Genomic DNA, 13339 nt, shown 5'->3' on the forward strand with positions numbered 1-13339 from the left:
TATATATATATATATTTGATATAGGGTCTCACTGTGCAGCTCAGATTCATAGTGATCCTCTTATTTTCAGCGTCCCCAGTGCTGGAATTACAGGGATGGTTCACCACACCTGGTCTTGGTGGCTGTTCAACAGGGCCTGTGTGGCATGTGGTGCCAGGGATTGAACCCTGGTCCCTGTGCTTGCCTAAGCAAGTGCTTAGTTTGCTGAGCTGTCTCACCAGCCCCTAATGTGTGTGTGTGTGTATGTGCGCATGTGCAACCAGCTTAGCCCACCCTAGGGTGAGGCTGGCTTGGCATGTGCCAGAAGATCGAACCACATCCCTACACACTTGCCAAAGCTTGCTTAAGCAAGCGCTTTAGATTGCTGAGCTATCTTGCTGGCCCTAATATCTGATCTTGATGTATAAATATTTTACAAAAAATTTAAGCCCATTAAATAATTTAGCTGGTCATGGTGGCATGTGCCTGTGATCCCAGCACTTAGGAGATTGAGGCAGGAAGATTGCTAGGCATCTGAGGCCAGCCTGAACTGCATACTAAAATATTGGGTCAAAAGACAACAAAAACTAGTTGATGGCTGGGTATGTAGTATAGCACTTCTCTAGCATATTTGAGGCCCTACCACTAATTCCTAAATTTTAATCGATGTGTGTATTACAATATACTTAATACATACCTGTACCATGTATATATTTTTAATTCTTGAAAAATTAAAGGTCATAGGCACATATGACAGTTCAAACCTATAAATCCATTACTCTGGGTGTCTGAGATAGGAGAATTGAAAAATTCGAGGTCTCACCTTAGGCATTTTAAGTTTAGTAAACTCTGTTTCACCATAAAAGAGGTTGGAATATACCTCTATAGTAGAGTATCCCTGGAACATCCTTATTGTGAGGTTTGTAGTTGATTTGCTTAACTGCTATAGAATTAAGTATCCTTACAAGATAGCAATTTTTAAACCTGTGTACCATTACTTGTTAATTTTGTTTTAAAAATCCAGGGGTGGTGTCATAGGTCTGTAATCCCACCATTCTGGTTTATTAGGCAGGAGGATGCAAGTTGGAATACAGGATGCATAATTTAGCATCTTACGGCGCCCCATTTAAAAATAAAAAACTAGGGGCCAGGGAAATGGCTCAGTAGAATAAGTGCTTCCCTGGCAAGCGTAAGGACCTGAGATCAAGCCCCAGTCCCGCAAAAAAAAAAAAAAAAAACAGACGTTTAGATTCAATTAATTTTTAATGAAAGTGACAAGATCTCACACTAACACAGTCTTTTGGAAAAAATTGTGTTGAGGAAACAGAATATCCACATCTAGAAACAAAATTAGGACATTGTGTATTACTGTATGTAAAACTGAGTCAGGATGAATTAAAGATTTAAACATGAAACCTGAATATATCTGAGGAAAATGTTTTGATCCTGGTGTGGGCAGATTTCTCTAGATAACCCTTTGAAATCACAGACAAAGCAGCAAAAAAGCTGAAGAAGCCAGAGTCTGATGTCCACAGGCAATGCCCACAGCAAAAGACTCAACCATTTCAGCACTGAACGACTTTAAATAAAACCCACAGGCCAAATTCTGCCTTCTTCCCTCTTACTCCAGCTGTGTAGCGGGCCTAGTTGATGCTGCCACCCATGGCCAGGACAGTTGTCCTCCCCGCTCAGTGTGGTGGCCCTCGTGCCAGTGGCCTCTGGATAAACATGGCAGACATGTCCAGAAGTGTGCTTTGCCAATCTGCTAGGCACTTCTTCATTTACTCAGTTTGAAAATCACCACTAACCATCACACAAGGCAGCAGGAAGGCTTTTTAATCTAGTAGACAAACTGGATGGCGACATCCCCACAGGCCCCCAGGATTAGGATATGGAGATTTGGTGCAGGCATTATTTCATGCACCACATCTGGATCCGTATTACTGTGCAAAGTCTCCCCTTAAAGTTGTCAGGTAAATGGGTTGTCAGATATTCAAGAAAAGTCAAAATGATGCTGTCTCAGTTACTTTTCTCTCATTGCTGGGACAAAATACCCAAAACTAAGGAAGGAAAGGTTTATCTATCTCCCAGTTTGTGGAGGTTTTTGTCCATATTTGGCTGGCGCCAAGGCAGAATGGCACATGCAAGAGGGCAGAAGTTCGAGGCCGCAAAAAAAACAACAAAAAGCAAAGGAAGGAGCCAAAAAGGGAGGAGCAGCCACTGAGGCAGCCAGCAAGCCTCTCTCCCTTCCTTATTCTGTATTCACAATAACAGCCCCAGGGTGCGTGTAGCACCCACACCCATAAACCCAATTTTGGATTGTGAATTAATCACAAACTCTAGAAGGCACCCATGACTGCATGAGTCTTTGGGGAGACACAAACCATAACAGATATACATGGTTATATGATTTTAATTTCTGCTATTAATATTTCATAATTTCCTTCTATTATTTCTAATTAGAAATTCATTGAATGTTATTAAATTATAATAGTCAAGATTATAATACGCTATCTTTTAGATGGGCAAAAGTGGCCTCCACCTCTAAAATTATGCTAAAAGTAGTACCTGCTTCTTGTGTTTAATCCAAACTGAAGGAAGCACACCTGACCACAGGTTGTGTGTGCAACTCCTCATCCAGGCTGACTAAAGGAGCAGCCACATGTGCAGTGTTCGAGCTGGAGGCATGCTGCACAGAGCAGAGCCCTGGCCTGCTCAACAGGACTTAGGAGGGCAAAGTGCCTTGTGGTAGCTTCAGCCAACTTAGAAGTAAATGATCTTGAGATCTTGATCTTGAGGGCCTTGTGCCTGAGAGCTCTTGCCTGTCAAGTACATTTTGCTTCCTCGCTGTGTTCTGGGTCATAGTGATGGTGTGATTCAAAGCACACAAATCCCAGGTTCCACTGTCATCTGCTTCTGGCTGGTATAACTAGTGGGATTAACAGGAAGGAACCTACATGTAACACAGAAATGGTTTTCTTCCTCCCCTGTCTAGGAGGCATCCTTAGAAGGGTTATACTCACTCATAGGTCCTGCTTCCTACTGATAGCCTAACCTGGTTCCAATTATCACCACTATATAAAACCCTGAGTGCTGGGCAGACCAAGTCCTTCTACCTTTCTTTTCCTTAAGTAGGAACGGCCCTGCAATTCTCTTCTTAGTGAACAGCCAAAGCCAATAAGATCACTGTCTCAAAGAAATATCTATACTCACACCATGTTTATTATAGCATTATTCTCAGCAGCCTGGTTATGAATATCATGTCTGTGGATGGGATGAATGGGTACAGAGTATGTGGTATACACATGGGCATGAAGGGATACTATTTGGCCTTTTAAAAATCCTGCTATTTAAAAGTAACTTTTGATGAATTTCCCTTTATGATTCATTTTGTTTGTCTAAAATGTTATTTTACTGATGTCAAAATTTTCAATTACGTTAAGAGCATGATAATAAGATTACCACAGCAAAATGAAGACAAGAAATGTATTTATACTTTTTACATTGACTTTACATTTACTTTGACTTTGCCTAATTTGATTCTCAGTTTTTGTGGAGAGCAATTAAAATCAGATCTCTAGACGAGAATTGAACTAGAATTACAGAGTACCCCAAAAGTACACATCAGGAAAAGAAAAAATTGTATAAATATTTTAGTACTAAATTTATGGAGACATCGTAACACATAATACAAGTTACCACTGGCCTCTACAATTACGAGATGTTCAGAATGGTGTCTATTATCTTCCAAATTGTTATTAGTACAGCAAACTGTTGAAGTATATATACAAATTTTTGGAGGAAAGGAGGATTTAGAAGATCATTAGCCACTTTAAAAATGTAGCATATATAAAAACAAAATTAAAATAATAATAATTATCCTTACACTATATAAAATAAAGCTAATATACCAATGCTAGATGATGAAACAAATACTTGGATTCCAAAAGAATAACCCATAGGTCACAAAGTCTTCACAGATAGAAGTCCTTTCAAGGTTGCAAATTTCACTTATAAGATGAATAGTGGGTTGGTGAGATGGCTCAGTGGTCTAAAGCACCTACTTAGAACAAGCTTAGCAAACCACAAGGGACCGCGGTTCAATCCCCCAGCACCACATGCCAGCCAGCCCTGCCCCCTGGTGGGCTGAGCTGGCCACACACACACACACACACACACACACACACACCCCACTTGTGGACTTTTTGGGGCCTGCCCATTAGCTCAGTTGTTTAAATGCCTGCTTAAACAAAGCAGTGAGGTGCAGGATGCTATGGTTTGATCCACAGATCTGCAGGCCAAACCAGACCTGCCCTGAAGGTATGCTGAGGCCACCAAACAAAACAAAAAAGGACCAAACCTAAAAATAAAAAAACTACTAGAGGTATAGCTCTGTGAAGTCTCTGAGTTCTGTCTGTAGTCCAGCCCCCCAAAAAATATTTATGTGTGAATAGTAAAATAAACGCTGGTTTTTCCCAGTCTAATTTTTAAAAAGGACAGCATTGGTAGTGAGATTAGTCTATTATCTGATTTTACTCTGCTCTCTCCCATGTCTTGAAGATTTCTTAGGGAACTAAAGGATTAATTTTTATCAATTGTGTGCATTTTTTTAAAATAGGAATAAAAAAATATGTTGTTGGACTTATTATCAAGACTTCATCTGACCCAACTTGTGTAGAGGTAAGAATGCTTTTCTAGACTTTCTTGTAGATTATTATTATTATTATTATTATTATTATTATTATTATTATTTTGGCAGAACCGGGGATTGAACTCAGATCCTTGCGTTTGCCAGTCAAGCGCTTATCCTCCTGAGCCATCTTCCGGACCCACTTGTAGATTATATTTGAGAATGAAAAATTACTTAAGTTCATCTTGACTAGAATATACATATATATGTACATATATGCATATGTTTATATATAAATATGCACATTTACATTGGAGTTAAAAATATCGGTTTTTAGAAGTATTTCCTGTGCTTTTATTGTATCTATTTTAGGACTTCATTTAATCTGACAACCCCCCCCTTTTTTTTTCTTTAGAAGGAAAAGGTGTACATTGGGAAGCTAAATATGATTCTTGTTCAGGTAAGCTTCATCTTTTTTTTTTTAAATCAGAAGAACAGAAAGTTTTGTCAAATTTACATGACAATAATGTCCAGCATTATTTTGTAAAATAAAATGAATTGGGCTGGGGAGATACAAGTTCCTGAGTTGGATCCTGGCTATCCAAAACAAAAAAAAAGTAAATTAACATATTGTGGAAGTAATGGTGCTAGCTGGGTGTGATGTGTAGTTTTGGTTCTTGAGATAGTGAGTTCAAGACCAGTCTGGACTACACAACAAGACCCTGTCTCAAAAAGAAAGAAAAATAAAAGTGATACTGGTCTAGCAACTATAAATAGTTAAAATTGGCTGTCTTAACATTTGAAATTATTTTCTCTAGCTTAGGAATCATCTGATACTATAAAACTATCATTTACATAGTTCTATGTGAATTAGATTTCATATTAGTCACCGTGGCTATTAGATTCTTTCACATTTTCTCATTTTTTGGTACTGTGTATTCTTCCTGTTTGACCTGTCTGAACTTTAGAAAATACTTGAGATGTGCCTGGCTTAACACATACTATTTTAAATCTAATACAAAATACTAGACTTGTAGTAAAATAATTAATCCTTTGTTGTAGCCATTCTTTTCTTTGAAAAAGCTTTGTGGCTTACTGGTAGAGTACTTGCTTACCATGCACAAGACCTCAGTTTTCATTATTTTCAGCATTGTAATTGAAAAATTAAAAATCAAAGGCCAAAACCTGCCATTTTTGTTTTCAGTGTGCTAAAATTCAAACCAAGGAGCTTATAAATGCTGTGCAATCACTAAAACCCCTAGTCCCAAAATCTGTCCTAATCTATCACCATTTATCACTTACTAGATCTTGGTAACTCCCAGGATAATGTGCATATACTTATCAGATAAATACTGATATTGTAGAGCCAAATGACACTAGTAATTAGGATAGTTGAGTGGGTTCTTAGGGTATTTAAGGCAGAGGACTTGATTCTATAATTGTATATTTCCAGCCTTAAAAGAATGAAAAACAATGGTTAACTTCTTTCAGTAACATACAGTTTCTTTTCAGGATTGTCTTGCCTTTGATAAGTGAAATGAAATGAATGTTCATATTTTATTTTAGATACTTAAACAGGAATGGCCCAAACATTGGCCAACTTTTATCAGTGACATTGTTGGAGCAAGTAGAACCAGTGAAAGTCTTTGTCAAAATAATATGGTGATTCTCAAACTCTTGAGTGAAGAAGTATTTGATTTCTCTAGTGGACAGATAACTCAAGTAAAAGCAAAGCATTTAAAAGACAGGCAAGTAATAATTCTGTTTTGGAATTTTGCAATAATTTTTCAGATTATTTCAAGTGGCATGAAGGTGAAGATAAATTATAAATAATAAACTATGAGAGCCAGCGAGATAGCTCAGTGGTCTGAAGCACCTGCTTAGGCAAACTTCGATCCCTGGCACCACATGACGCGCCACCCTTGTCCCCAGGACAAGGTCTGAGCTGGCTACAAAAAACAAACTGTGATCAATAATGCATGGATTACTTATGGCTTTACAACTACAAGTGAAGAAGTATAAAAGGGGCTTAATGTCTAATGAGATTCTACCGTATTAAGAGATATTCACACTTTCGTGAGATTTGTTATTCTCATTTATTAAATAAAATTTTGTTCTTATTGTTCTGAATATAGAAATTTTTTACCTGTATGTATTCCCACTAGTCAAAAAAATACACAATTATTTGACTTGCATGGAGTTAATAGTATTTTAGGGCTTTAGATATATAATTTTCCCCATTCCTCTTTCTTTGTGAGTTCATTCCCCATATGCTTTTTATGTGATCCTAAACAAGGCCCCAAAATAAATGACTGAAAGCTAATGTCTGAAGAATGAACTTTTACACCATTTTACATGGGACATCAATCATCCCTGGGTCCAGTGTGCTATGTATACCTTTTAGGTATCTTGGTTGTCAGTTCATACTTTGCAGAGTTACAGTCCTTGTGCTTAACTCTTATTTTATGGGTAATGGTTCCAAGCACAGGAGTAAATACTGGCATTTAACATGGTGAGGAGAAACTACAGCATTTTCACTTTAAGTGGAAAGGTAAAAGGTATAAGATGCTGTAAGACCAAGTTCACCTAATAGTGTGTGTGTGTGTGTGTGTGTGTGTGTGTGTGTGTGTATTTATTTATTTATTTATTTATTTTGCGGAACTGGGGATTGAACTCAGGCCCTTGTGCTTGCCAGGCAAGCACTTATTCTACTAAGCTATCTCCCCGGCCCCTAATAGTATATTATTGAGATTTTATTAATAATTGTTACTCTTGTTGTACCTCAGTTGATGTAAATTTGTATTATAGCTATGTATTTATAGCAGAAAATACAGTGTTTATAGGATTTGGTGATATTTATGGCTTGTAAACATCTCCTAGGGATTTTGAAATGATCTCCCACAGATTGCTGGGCTGCCATTTTGCTTAGAGAATCTTGTTTAAGTATAGCAATTATTTCAATGACCCTACTTTAATTTTTAATTTTTATTTCTGTTATAGGGGATAGAACTCGACGTTATACTTGCCAGGAGGATGCTTAGGCTGCTGAGCTATTTCCCTGGCACACAGACACTGCTTTGAGTTTGAGAAAAGATAAAGAGTGCTAGCCAGATAGTTCAGCAGACTAAAGCACCTGTTTAGGCAGAGGCAGGGACCAGGGTTTGATCCCACCATGCCATACCGGCACCACCCCGGGGCACACCGAGATGGCTGTTGAAGGACTGGGCCTGGTGGGTGGGGTTGCGAGGGCCTGTAATCCCAGCACTTGCGAGGCTAAAAACAGGATCACTGCAAGTCTCATCTGTGTAGTGAGACCCTATAAGACCCTGTACTAAATTAAAAAAAAAAAAAAAAAAAAGAGTGAACACAGGTGCTGGGGATATAACTGGCACAGCCGCCTGCCTGGCCAGTACGAGGTCCAGAGTCCAATTCCTAACACAGGCCTTGCCCCAAGTAAACATAAAGGGAAAAACCTGACTCCAAAGATACAACATGTGGGCTAGTGCTTAGATGTGTTTAAAGAGAAGCTATTGGACTCTTTAGTGACCCAATTATTGAAAGTTTTTACTTGTTTTAGTGTGTAAGTAATTGTGCGTTTATTTTTGTGACTTCTGAATATGATTTATTTTTTTTCCTTTCCCCCAGCATGTGCAATGAGTTCTCACAAATATTTCAGCTGTGCCAGTTTGTGATGGTAAGAGCTTTTATTATTATTATCAATTTTTTTTTTTTTTTTTAAAGCTATTTTTGCTATTTAGCCCAGTCTTGCCTGGAACTCCCAACAGTTCAACTCAAGCTCAACCTCCCAAATGCTGGACTACTTGTATGCTTTCACAACCGCCTTTATGGCTTTTTGTTTGTTTAGCTGCTTGAGATTGAACTCAGTTCTTTTACTGAACAACATCTCCCTTAGGGTTGTGGAGGGATCTCTATTTTTTTTTTTAATGATTATATTTATGTATGTATGTACATATTTTGAGACACAGTGTTATAAGTTGCTGGACTTCCAGGTTGGGCTCAAACTTGTGATCCTCTTGCCCAAGTGACCCAGAGTGATGGTATTGCACATGTGGTGTCACCATGCCTGGTTTGTTTTCTTTTTTATCAATAAACAATTATAGGGAAATATTTACAGATAGGTTGTTGTTGCAGGAAAATTCACAAAATGCTCCACTTGTACATGCAACATTAGAAACGTTGCTGAGGTTTCTGAACTGGATTCCACTGGGATATATTTTTGAGACCAAGTTAATCAGCACATTAATTTATAAGGTAAAGCACATAGATTTCTGTTTTTTATGTCTGGATTGTTGTATGTAATCTGTTTTTGGAAATTTGATTTACAGCTACAGCTAATAACTTTGTGAAGTGAAGGTTTTTAAAAACTTGCCTAGTTTATAGGTGTATTTGATCTGAGTCTTAAAATCCTGTGATTTTATCACATGTACCTAATTACTGATACGTTTGAATAAATTGCTACTTTTATTTAGTTGTTTAAATAATATAAATTACAATGAACTAGTTCAAGTGTTACCTTTTTTTCCCCTCCTGTGCCAGGGATTGAACTCAGGACCATACCAACCTGGTGCTTATGCCACTGATCTATCTCCCCAGCTCAAGTGTTACTTTTATAAAGTGAAAAAATCCATTTTGTCTGCAGTAAAATGTTTGAGATAGTTTCTCACAAAAATCACTAATTTGTCTAGGCTGGGCTTGAGCTTGCAGTTCTTCTTTGGCATCCCAAAGTGCTTAAGATTACAGGCATGGGCTATCATGCCCAGCTAAAATTTTTCAATCAGTAGCATGTAGTTTCTTTATGCATTTCAATTGTTCCCTCTATAGATAACACTTAGCATGTGGTTACATCATCTTGACAAAGGTAGCAACATTTTGTATTTAGATGGACCTTGTAAAAGCTCAGACCATTGTAATTTCTTATAGTTCAACATATGTCCATCTTCAAAACTTTTAGTGGCTACCATATTACCATCCTCAGTGGCTATAGTTTCTCAGCAGGAAATGGAAGTCACTTTTTCAGTTACTGATTTTAGTTATATTGACATCACCTAAAATCTTAGATACAAATGTGTTAGGTCCTGTTTCACTGCTCAGAAAATAATGGTGTCCCTAAAAAACATACACGTTCGTGTTTTGTGAAAGTTACTAGTTTTGTTTCTCAGATGTTTGAGGACACATCAAAGAAATCTCATTGTGTTCTTTAAAGTACTTATATGTTCGAGTAGATAATGAAATCACAATAAAACATATCACCCACGTGTGTCTTTGGGTTATATCCTCTTCCTATTTAAATCCTTAAACATAAGGTAATTGTTCATCTTTAAGTAAATTGTTTCATGCTGTTTAAGTTTATGCTTTCATTTTTAAAAAAAATTTCATATACAGTTCCTGAATGTTCCAATGTTTCGGAATGTGTCTCTGAAGTGCCTCACTGAGATTGCTGGTGTGAGCGTAAGCCAATATGAGGAACAATTTGTAACGTTGTTTACATTGACAATGATGCAGCTAAAACAGGTAATATACCACATTCTTGAAAATTGAACACTATTTTTAGTGTCTTAGAAAATGTTGAGTTTAAGTAGAACTTTTTTTGTTTTTTGCGGTACCGGGGATTGAACTCACAGGACCTTGTGCTTGCCAGGCAAAGAATAAGTAGAACTGTTTTAGCAGTGTATTTTTTTAGGTTAGTTGTAATGTGATTTTTATATCTGTATGTTGTGTACTATGTATTGCATAAAAGTAACAGATATTCTAGGGTTTGAACCTAGAATCTTGTACATGTTAGCTAAACTGTTTGTCACTGATCTATATTCCCTTTCCAGAAAGGTAGAAAATTTCATGAGCACACTGAAAATTCCTTAGATAATTTGGGGGGAGTCTTAATGATTATCTGTTTATACAGAATTAATGGACGTCTGATTGTGTAATGGGAAATGTATGAATTGTTACCAGATCTGCCTTTGACATTGTGAAGAAAAATGGGCTTTTAATTATTTTACAAAATACAAGGGGCTGGGGAGATAGCTTAGTAGAAAAAGTGCTTGCTTGGCAAGCACAAAGGGCCTGAGTTCAACCACCGGTTCTGCCAAAAAAAACAAAAAAAACAAAAAACCCAGCAAATTGTTTGTTTTTCTACTTGTAGATGCTTCCATTGAATACTAATATTCGGTTTGCTTACTCGAATGGAAAAGATGATGAACAGAACTTTATTCAAAATCTCAGTTTATTTCTCTGCACCTTCCTTAAGGAACACGGTCAACTTATAGAAAAAAGATTAAATCTCAGGGAAACACTCATGGAGGTAGGCTTTGTGCAAAATTGGTTCCTAAGATCTCTGTAACAAAAATAAAATGTGCCTTCTAAAATTTATGTGTACCTTTTGAGATCATTTGTGTACTAAGAGTATTTGTCAATTGTGAATTAGTTAAAAGCTGTCTTCATTTTGGTGCTTTACATAAAAGTAGAACTAAAAATTTATAATCAAAATTAGATTTTTAAGCTCAATTCACTTTTACTGTGTGTGTGTATATGTTAAAGATAGGTTCTTTTTTTTCTAATTTATTTTAAATTTTATTTTACTGAGAAATATGAGACAGTTTCAAAGCTGATTAATAGGACAGTTTCAATAATCAATACATTGTACATTGTTATCTTCTTAGCGGTTATCCATAGTACAAGAAGCAGACAGGATATCCTGTCCAAACTATTAGTACACATTTTTCTTTTCATTGAATTAAGCAAAAGTAGCTGTATATCTATAGTATTTTGTATTTACTGTCTTTTTTTTTTTTAAAGGAAAGGCTTATTTCAGCTCAGAGTTTGTCAACAAGTGCATCCTTTTTTTAAAATTTGCGTGCATGTGGCCAGCTTAGCCCACCAGGGGGCGGGCCTGGCTGGCATGTGGTGCTGGGGGATCCAACCACAGTCCTTGTGCTTTGCTAAGCTTGATTCTAAGTAGGTGCTTTAGACCACTGAGCCATCTCACCAGCCCCAAAAATGTTCTTTCTTTTGTGTCCCCTTTTTTTTTGTTTAGTCCTGTCAGAGGTGGGTATTATATTGACATCTAAATACTGTAGGTGCTTGAATTCAGCAAAACAATGCAACACTGTCCAGCAGTCTATAATAGTAGTGGGTTATCCTCAGAAGTTATTGACTTGAGCCTTTAACAGTTCATCGTATTAATAGGGCTTTACTTTATATACATCGTTTTTTACTTTTCTGCTGAATGATTAAGACCAAGACAAAGCAAGACCTATATAACAAGAAATGTCACTTTTGTATCTGATAGGTCAGTCAAGTACCCTCAGGATTTATCCTGTAGCCCTGTACCACACTTTAGATCCTTTGTCAGTGTCAGCCACGAGGATGAGTCCTGGTCATTGCTTGACCAGTTTGCTCTCTGTCAAAGCCTGAGAGAATGTTTTTACTCTCCATGTGACATACACACTATATATACATCATCAATCACATACCTCTGTGACTCCATAATCTTGATCAGAAAATTTGGGGGCACAACTGAGTTAGGTGATGTTACAGTACAGGTTCTCCTATGTCCCGAGTCTTCACTGATCCTGAAAGGCTAGGGCCAAAATGTTGGCTGACCTTACAGCCCTTTTCTCCAATTTCTGATCTGCTATCTTAGGTTGTTAACCCTCCAGAAGAGAAGCTTATTATATATGAAGTTCGGTTTACCCTATCTGTCTAAATATCAAACATCTTAGGCATATCATGGAACAGGTATTTTCCATCAAGTATTGATATGTTGAACTTTAAGTCCTTACCGAATATGGAGGAAAAATATATTTTTTTTTAAATTTATTTATTTAGTGTGTGTGTGTGGCCAGCTCAGCCCACCAGGGGGCGGGGCTGGCTGGCATGTGGTGCTGGGGGATTGAACTGCGGTCCCTGGGCTTTGCTAAGCTTGTTCTAAGTAGGTGCTTTAGACCACTAAGCCATCTCACCAGCCCCGAGGAAAAATAATTTTAAAAAACTAGAAATAAGCATTTACATATTTTTACAAAGAAATTTAGAAATCTAACCATATACAGAATTGTTACAGGACAGACCTGTGACATTTTCTTGTCTTTTTTTCATTTATTACCCTTTTTTTTTTAAAGAAAAAAAAAAACCTTTTACTTGAGAGACAGTAAAAGATAGGATCTTCCTGTTTCAGCCTCCAGGTGCTGGGGTCTGAGGTGTCCACTATGCCCACTCACATGTTATTGTTCCCCCGCCCCCGCTTACTACTGGAGATTGATCAGGGTATTCATATAAAGCCATATCCCTGGGCCCTTCTTTATTTTGAAATAGGGTTATCATAAGCTACCCAGGTGGACTCAAACTTTCAGTGTTGGGTTTATAGGCATGTGCCACCCTACCCAGCTTCCATATCTTATTTCTAAGATTTTAAAACACTTGAGGTATAAGTATGCAATGCAGTGGAATATTCGTAGATTCAGAATGTTGGGCAGGCATCCATACCTAGCTCCGATATTTTCCTCATCTACCAAGCATACTTTTTTTTTTTTTTTTTTTTTTGGTGGTATAAGGATTTAATGTAGATATGCTGAGCTACATCCCCAACCTTTATTTCTATTATCAGACAAGGTTTTAATAAGTTCTGTGGCCTGGCCTTGAATTTGGAATTTTCTTCCTCATCCCCCACTATAATTTAAGATTACTTGCATACAGCATGGCGCCTGGCATTTCTTT

At 37.3% G+C, this 13339-nt stretch overlaps 1 protein-coding gene across 5 annotated transcripts in view; it reads left to right on the forward strand.

Annotated features, from left to right (window-relative positions):
• Xpo1 (exportin 1) overlaps window positions 1-13339 on the forward strand; it is a 60454-nt gene that overhangs the window by 31805 nt on the left and 15310 nt on the right. For all 5 annotated transcript variants that reach the window (XM_023720830.1, XM_023720829.1, XM_023720832.1 and 2 more), the window contains 7 exons: window positions 4598-4659; window positions 5025-5069; window positions 6176-6357; window positions 8255-8303; window positions 8762-8881; window positions 10013-10141; window positions 10770-10928. In XM_023720830.1, the coding sequence (XP_023576598.1) occupies window positions 4598-4659; window positions 5025-5069; window positions 6176-6357; window positions 8255-8303; window positions 8762-8881; window positions 10013-10141; window positions 10770-10928 (746 nt within the window). The remainder of the gene's footprint in view (window positions 1-4597; window positions 4660-5024; window positions 5070-6175; window positions 6358-8254; window positions 8304-8761; window positions 8882-10012; window positions 10142-10769; window positions 10929-13339) is intronic.

This window comes from Octodon degus, unplaced genomic scaffold (assembly GCF_000260255.1).
Source record: "Octodon degus isolate 3935 unplaced genomic scaffold, OctDeg1.0 scaffold00078, whole genome shotgun sequence".
Lineage (NCBI taxonomy): Eukaryota > Metazoa > Chordata > Mammalia > Rodentia > Octodontidae > Octodon > Octodon degus.